Below are 8,828 nucleotides of genomic sequence, written 5' to 3' on the forward strand. Positions count from 1 at the left end.
CATTTTATACAAAACAAAATCCATCTCTATAATTTTTATCTGACCTTCATTCAATTATAATGGGCTTCAAGTGGAAAATTATTGCGTACGGATATGCGGTGTCTTATTCTGACCTACAGTCAGAATGTATTTCGGTGGGTCCCACATAATTTTTTTAAAAAAAAACTGAAATATATCATGACTGTAGATCACCTGATTTACTGTCAGAATCCGACACCGTATGCAGAGATACATGCAATGTCTATATGCAATAATTTCTCCTTAAGTGAGACTGATAATATTATAACTCCTCTTACTCCACGTTTACCGCGTTTGCCGAAATCCTTCTATTGTATTTTATCTGACCGTGTTTCTTGAAATCTGATTACTGTAATTCGAGTCGGCGTCCTTCTTGCCTTCCCAGGCTTATATTTACCTTATGCTCATATAAAATTAAAATTCCTTTGAATTTTTCTTCGTCGACCAACTCTGTCTACCGCCATCTTTATTAGACCTGAATTCCAGAGCAACCAAATCCGCCTCCCCCTCATGAATCCCGTGATTCCACCTCGGCCCCTCCTCCCCAATTCCCCGGCTCATTCTTCCTGCCGTTAATCAAATCTCTCTCTCCCTCTCTTTGTCTCTCTCTCTCTCGGGCTAATGGCAACAGAGGTCTGCTCGGCGAGTCCAAGAATTTCGTTCTCCCACGGTATTCCAAACGGTTCGGCTGCAGGCGGTGAAAGTCAGAGAGCGGATGGTTTCCTTCCGCTAGAACAAGGGGAGGGAGATTTCAACTTCAGCATTGGCTTCCCGATCTCGGCAGATCACTCGTCCAATGCAGATGAGCTCTTCTCCAACGGCAAAATACTCCCCTTCTTCAAGAACCCTAGCCCAGCGGACAAGAAGCTTCACGGCCCGCAGCCACGGCTGGTCCTGGACCGTCGCGGCAGTCTCCGTGAACTCATCGACTATTCTACTGGATCTAGCGACGATAGCGCTTCAACAGCCAGCGAAATCCGTGGCACCGGCCGGCGGTCGTTCTGGAGATTCGGCCGAAGCAGCAGCGTTGGTAGCGTGCTTGATCCTGGCCCGATCTTCTCTTTCTCTCTAAATCGCTGCAAATCCACCGGTTCGTTCCCCAATCCAGCTCGCCGGCAGCAGCAGGTCGCCGGGACTATGGTTGGGAACTTGAAGCTGCGGTCCAATTCGAATCAGAAGAAAACCTATTACTTCTCTGGAAGCCAAAGAGGCTCCCACGGGGGCGCGATTCGGATCAACCCCATTCTGAATGTGCCGGCGCCAATTATCACGACGGGAGGCGGCGGCGGTGGCGGAGGCGGCTCCGGTGCTTCTAGCGGCGCCATCGCAGGCATTTTCGCTTATCTCCTCTGCAATTGCGGCGGCGAAGGGAAGCGCGATGAGATCGGAGATTTTCCCACCGCGTCGCAACAGAACGGGACGGCAACCGTTAACTGTGGGCGTTAGTTTCGAAATCCTTCCGTTAAAAGATGTTGTTATCCCGTTTCCCCAAACCTGTTTTCTCTTAAATGGTCTCCATGGAATTTTAGCCTACCGGTTTGGAAAATTATTCCCACGTTCAGGATGTATGCGGTGTCCGATCTCGACCGTCCATCACAGTAGAGGTAGGGCCCACTTTCAAATTTGTTTTTTTAAAAAAAATTTCATCACCATCACCACCACCACGGTGATGAATGACCGAGATCGGACACACGGAATATTTTTTCCCGGTTCGTTGTTCCTTATCTAATGTATATGACTTTCGTTTGACACTTTATTGCCTTTTTAAGAGTATGTCTGAAATGTGATCTGCGGGTCAACCGCGGGTCAACCCGCGGCCTGTCTTTAGTGTAAAAATCTCAAACGCGGCAGACAGCGTTTTCAAAAATACGGAAACCAAGCAGTTAGACCTCATTTTCAAAAACGCCGCCGCACTTATAAACTGTCTCAAACAGATCCTAAGCATTAATATAATTTATATTGCATCCGAATTTGAGTAATGCAATAGAGAAGAAAAGTGCAAATCTTAGAGAAAATTGTGAAGAGTTCTCTCTTTTACTAGAAAATTTAGATTCAATCATTTTTTTTTAATCTAATTGTCATCAAAACTTAATTTTTAAATAAAAAAAAAGAAAGAGATGAATAGGTTGATTTGATAATATTTTTAATTGATTTTAAAATTGCGATTTTTGTTGTCCGGATTTGATGAGTTTGATTTTTCAAAAATAAAGATAAGATTTTAGAAAATCAAAGTCAGCAGCAGATGTAATGCATCGATGAAGTTTTGTTGATTCTAATGTTATTTTAATAATTGTAATGCATAGATAAAGTGTTAATTTTATCATAATATGGTATTAGATGTGAGATAACTAAATGCATAAGAATTAGATGCTCTGTATGTAAATTTTCATTTATTGTTTTATAATTGAAACATTATTTGCTGCGCTGGAGGCCGCTCAAATGACTAGATAATAGTATAGATTTTGCTTGTCTTGATCGCCCACTTTCATTGAATCGGTCGAGCCGCCACCGTAGGTCTGATTGTCTCGATCGACCACTTTCGTTGACATGATGGATTGGCTGTCTCCAGCCCAATCGGTAAATCGACCACCTTCTATCGGCTCGAATGATCAGTCACCACCGGTCTGATCATATTGATCGACCACTCCATTCGACTCGATTGGACGGCCGCGACCGGCCCAATCATCTATATCGACCACTCCAGTCGACACGATCAAACAGACGCCTCCTCGCTTATTATTTTTCAAACTAAACAAGAGTACAAAAAATGCACTCTTGTCGACTGAAGTGGAAAACGCCTTCTCGATTACAAATTTTAAAATGTACAAACTAAAGAAGAGTACAAAAAATATAAATAAAATCTCAAAATAAAAATCAAAATAAAAAAATAATTATATTGAACATTTAATTCTTCTTATCCTTTACATACAACTCAAACTACTAAAATTAAAAATAATCTAATTTTTCTGCAAAGGTTATTCTTTCTTTATTTTTTGTTGAAGTTTGTTAAAATCTTCCAATGCAGGGACTTCAACAAGTTTTCCACTTCACTGGCAACAACAGATTCCTCCCTGACTATCACCTTGCCTCCTGACCTCACAATCCTCTCGATCTCAGCCAGAACTGGAACTCTGCACCTGAAATCCCGGGTCAAATAGTTTTATTTTTCTGTACATTTAGATAAATTTATGGGAAATTTACATGCGACACACAATTCTTATGTATTTTACCTTTCCTTCCGCTTTGAGAACAGGTGGTCTGCAAGGAGGAGAAATAATGTTTCCAAAGCATCTCCAAAGCTTTAAGAACAGGTGGTATGCAAGGAGGATAAATATTGAGAAGCATAAGTATTGAAATAATACCAAAGCAAAACTAAATGAATGTCGCAGAAACAAACTTTCAAGTTTCCAAAGAACATTGATACATGTTAAAAAATGCAACCGCATCTCCAACAACATCTCCGAAGGGGCAAAACTTCCTGAGCTTTTGGGAAACCTGTTGAAGTGATAAAGTACATAAATGCAATAGTACCTCCAAAGGGATCAATCCATATGTATTTTACCTTTTCTTGAGCTTTGAGAACAGGTGGTCTGCAAGGAGGATAAATAATGTTTCCAAAGCATCTTCAAAGTTTTGAGAACAGTTGGTATGCAAGGAGGACAAAAATGAGAAGCATAAGAATTGAAGTAATACCAAAGTAAAACTAAATGAATGTCGCTGAAACAAACTTCCAGGTTTCCAATTGTGTACAGGTAGAAGTCTTCAAGATATTTACTAGATGGTTGTTTGTAAGCATTCAAAATGCAGTGTGGAAACAAACTGTTTAAGGCTTTTGTACACATTTGGGCTTCAAGATATATAAATGATTTTGGGAAAGACATTTTATTTCCTGTAATATATGCAACAACCCTTTTAATATAGAATTGATGTATTGTATTGGAAGCATATACCTACAATTTTTATTGGAAGCATATACCTAGCAGATTCATCCCAAGGACATATAGAGTTCCAAATACAAAGGCATCCCCAAGGACATGCTCATAAACAAGCAGCAGAATTCATAGTAGCAGCTAATAATATGACATTGCCAACTTTATTTTTCGTCTATGATTTACAGCATTATTAGTTTCTGCCACCTGCATCACTGTAAAAAGGTAGCATTGTAGCAGCGGAATTCTTACCCTCCCCAAGGACATGCTCATAAACAAGCCCAGCCCAACCATTGATCCAACAAAACAAACCATTACATGATTCAATGGTAGCAAGCCTGCATACTACATTCAAACAGGCATGTCAAAAGCCTTTATACAACAATTTAAAAGCTCCAATACTTTAAAAGCCTCCATATAATAATTTAAAAGACTCCATACAGCAATTTAAAAGCCTCAAAATGATGGGCAAACTAGCACTTATATGAGGCACCAAACCCCCTTAAAAATAGTAAATGATACATCCACAAAGAGATTAAAGCTGATAGTGTTAGATGTGCAAATACCCAAGGGCCAAAAGATAGCAAATTTCTTTATTAAACCATATGAAATTATCTAAGGCATCATTTTAAAATGGCTGCAAGTATTTATATTCTTAGCTTAAAATGGTTGCAAACTTGTGTTGCCTTCCAAAATTAAAAGTAAGAATAATCATATAAAACATCATTTCATATTATTATCTTAAGATGGTTGCAAACTTGTGTTTCCTTTCAAAATTAAGAGTAAAAATAATCATCTAAATGCAGATTCTGAAGCTACTGTTGTTATTGAAATTGATAATATATCCTTAGTCATTATCGATAAACAAGGATACTTGAGAGTGTTAAACTTCCACCACTCAAGAATATCAAAATGTTCATTATTGACCAAAAAAGACCCTCCTCGAGATAGACTTGTAAATCTGATTTTGATTGTTGAATAGAACCAGATGAAACAACAAAATCAAAAAATGCAAACATGCAATCAAAACTTTGTGAATTAACTAAATCACTTGGCAACTCCGAAGAAATATTGCCACTTGTAGAACTGGAACTAGCAATATTGCTTGCATACGTATTATAAATTTCTAACAGAATATCCTCAACTTGTTTAATTTTGGGGCCTGATTCAACAGGTGTATACATCTTGGAAATACTAAAATGTATGAACTTCATTTTCAAACGAGGATCCAAAACAGCTGCAACAGACATTAAGAGATTGCACTCACCCCAATATTTATCAAATTTACCTCTCATAGCAAAAGCCATGTTCCTCATATAGTCATCGGAGGAAGTCGATTCATCCAACAATAATTTATTTATATGGAAAACAGCAGGTAAAAAAATAATTGAGGTCGGGTTGGAAGAACAGAAATTATTTTTAATCACGCTAATAAAAATAATAAAATTCATTATGTGCATAAAATCACAGAAAAATCACAATTGAGGTTGTGTAAAAAGAACCTGAAATCATTTTTGTCACATTATTAAAAACTATAAGAAATTTTCTGATTTTGTCATATTTCTCCCAATCTAAATCTGAAGGCAACCAACTGAAATTGTTATCTTGATTTGCATAGTAAGCGAACACCTTCCAAAAAACAAAAGCAGATTCTAGCATTAAGAATGTAGAGTTTCATCTTGTTGGGACATCGATGCACAAACCCTTTGATGTTGATATCCCTAATTGTTTGGATATCTCATATCTCAACAAACCTATGCAACATGCAACCTTGTCGGCGACTTCTTCAGATATTTGATAAACTCTTTAATGTTATAAATGATGTCATTAATGTATCTCAAACCAACTTATATCATAATATTTAATATATGTGCACAACAACGAACATGAAGAAATATCCCTTAAAATGCAATTTCCTTCTTGTCATAAAAATTGATTGGAGCAAACTAGCAGCAACATCATTATTACTAGCGCTATCTAAAGTGATAGTAGATACATTGTCTTGTATCTTCCAATCTAACAAGCAATCACAAATGACATCACAAATGAATGTGTCAGTATGAGATGGATCCAATTCAATGAAATTAATAATTCGTTTTTGCGTCTTCCAAGACTGATCAATGTAATGAGCAGTTAGACACATATATCCGATTGTTTGATTGGAAGTCCAACAATAAGAGGTTAATGAAAACCTATGAATATCCCTAAATTTCCTTTTGAGCTTCTCTTTTTCGAACTCATAAATCTTCATGAAATCAATTTTTATCGTGTTCCTTGAAACTTTCTCATAATTTGGGTTCATGGACTTCAATAAAATGTTAAACTATGTATGTTCAACAATATTAAAAGAATACTCATGCACTATAATCAGTTTGGAGATTAACTCTCTAACCTTTTGTTGATCATAACTTTTTGGATCGTGAAAAACTGGAATCTCAACATCTGCATCAAAATCAGTTGGCATAAAATTCAACATTTTCTGTCTTTTTTCAGAAAGACCAACGACTTCCTTATTTTTAGCTTTGATTTGTCCACATTCCCTCACCTGACGTAGAAGTTGAGAAGTAGTTTCTATTTTAGATTTTTGATATTTTGATGCTCATTATTCTCATTCCCTCACTCACATCTCTTACCTTATATTTTAGAAAAATTGGTGGCATATTTCCTCACCTGCAATGCTGATCTACATGACTTGAACTCAAGTATTCATATACGATCTTGCTCTATAAACATAACTTGAACTCAAGAATTCATAAACTTGATAAGCAAGAACTTAGCATTCATTTTCTTGCTTATAAACATGCACAGATCTTGTTCTATAAACATTATTGTAGCATATATGATGCTGACTACGTGGAAATCATAGACGAAAATACAAGAATATCAACTGGATCTCTACATCAACTAATAAAATAGGAGAAATTAAACATTGCTCTGATAATAAACGGCCTAGAAAACCACATAAGATCTCTACACCAATTTATATTAGCTTGCTTGAAAATCCTAACAGGGAAACATAATGAAAATCCAAGCATGAACTCAAGTATTCATCTTACATAACGCTTGGAAAACATATGTTATTGTTTTGAAAAGCTAAAGGAAAGAAGCATAATATTCTTCACAAAAAAAATTCTGATCTAGAAGCAATAGCCGAACCACATATGAATCACCAGTGAACATGTAATGCTTCTCATTATGATATGTCTACCATTATAAAGCAGTCCCAAAAATTCTGGTTCAATAAGCAATAGCCGAATCACATAATGATTCACCACACAATGCACGTAGAACTAAATTTCACAACAAAACACTTATATCATATCTCATATTATCATCCATAGAAAAAAAAAACAAATATATAGATGCAATATGCGAGACCACACCGGGATTTTACCAAAACCCTGCAAAGCTAGGTTTCATTAAAAAATCCAAATAAATCTAAAATAAATTTGAGTAAATATAAGATAAGAGGCGAACCAGAAGATAATATGAAATAATAGAGAGAAGATACTCAGAGATAACACCTAGGTAGTCAAACGAGCGATCAAACAAGAATACCGAGCAATCGAGCGGACACTAACTATCCGAAGAGATATACAAGTAGATATTAGAAGACGAACGGAGACGACAAACCCTATGTTGTTGCGGTCGTCCGTCGAAAGGATTTTCGAGAGAAGAATGAGAAGAGTTAGATGGAGAGTAGGAGAGGCAGCCGAAACTGAGAAAGTTCGAGAGAGGAATGGGGAGGCGGGGTTAGGGTTCTTTCTAGCTACTATATATGTTATAATATTTTAATTATAAAACTAATATTATATTATTATATAAATATATAATACTTATATAAGTATTAGTATTATATTATTATTAATATTTTGTTGTATATAATAATTTATAGAATTAAATTTTATAAAATATGACATATTATTTAAAAAAACTAATTAATTAAAATTTATAATATTTATTATGTATATATTTATTTAATTATTTAGTTTTGAGCCAATTCGAGTCGAACACAAGCGAACAAACTTATGTTCGTGTTCGGCTCATTTACATTTCGAGCTTAAAAATTTATTCGTGTTCGACTCGTTAAGCTTAACGAACGAGCTGAACACGAGCTAATTAACGAACCGAACACGAGCTGTTTGAGCACAACAGCCAGATTGACATCCCTAACAGCAAAGCTCCTTCAAATGTTTTGTGGTGGAAAAAACAATAAAGCCTGAGTTTTAAAATGGCAAGTGGAAATAATTTCATAGAACGTTGAAAAATATTATTTTACCCAACGAAACAGCATATACGTGACGATTTTCACGGCAATAGAATGAAAATTAAGACTTACCAAAGAAGAGTCTTGTGGCCCGTTTGGGCCGCTTACAAGTGCGGGACATTTTTTAAAATGCCGTGGTGTCATTTTGATTGTGTGTTTTGCCTGTTTATCCGAAAACACAGTTCCATTTTTGCACTAAACGCATGCCGCGGGTCGAACCCCGCGGTCGACCCGCGGCCTGCGTTTCAGGATAAACTGCTTATCCTGAAATACACAAGCTGCCTCAAACGCACCTTTAATCTAAACATTTATAAGTAGCGTTATTTCAATTTTGATAAATGTCGGTGATTCAATTCATCTCTAGTTGATGCAATTTCTTTGATGTAGAGATTGATGATTCTAGCTGACAAAGAACAATCATCAAAATCTAGTTAAGGGTCTATCTGGGGCAGCTGCATCTTATTAATAAGCTACTGATAAGCAGTTAAGTTACTGTGCAGCAGCTGATCCGAATAAGCTGATTGACTATTTGGTTTGCGTTGTTGGAAAACTATTGTTTTGCAGTTGTTTCTCAATAAATGACCATTTTGCCTCTATACAGTAATGTTGTGTGT

At 36.5% G+C, this 8,828-nt stretch overlaps 1 protein-coding gene across 1 annotated transcript; it reads left to right on the forward strand.

Moving 5' to 3' along the window:
- Window positions 1-639: 639 nt before the first annotated feature.
- Window positions 640-1,464, forward strand: LOC110020436. Its single transcript, XM_020718537.1, has one exon. The coding sequence runs from the start codon at window positions 640-642 to the stop codon at window positions 1,462-1,464; it is 825 nt and encodes a 274-aa protein (XP_020574196.1).
- The last annotated feature ends 7,364 nt before the right edge of the window (window positions 1,465-8,828 follow it).

The sequence above is a fragment of the Phalaenopsis equestris genome, unplaced genomic scaffold (assembly GCF_001263595.1).
Source record: "Phalaenopsis equestris unplaced genomic scaffold, ASM126359v1 Scaffold000002, whole genome shotgun sequence".
Lineage (NCBI taxonomy): Eukaryota > Viridiplantae > Streptophyta > Magnoliopsida > Asparagales > Orchidaceae > Phalaenopsis > Phalaenopsis equestris.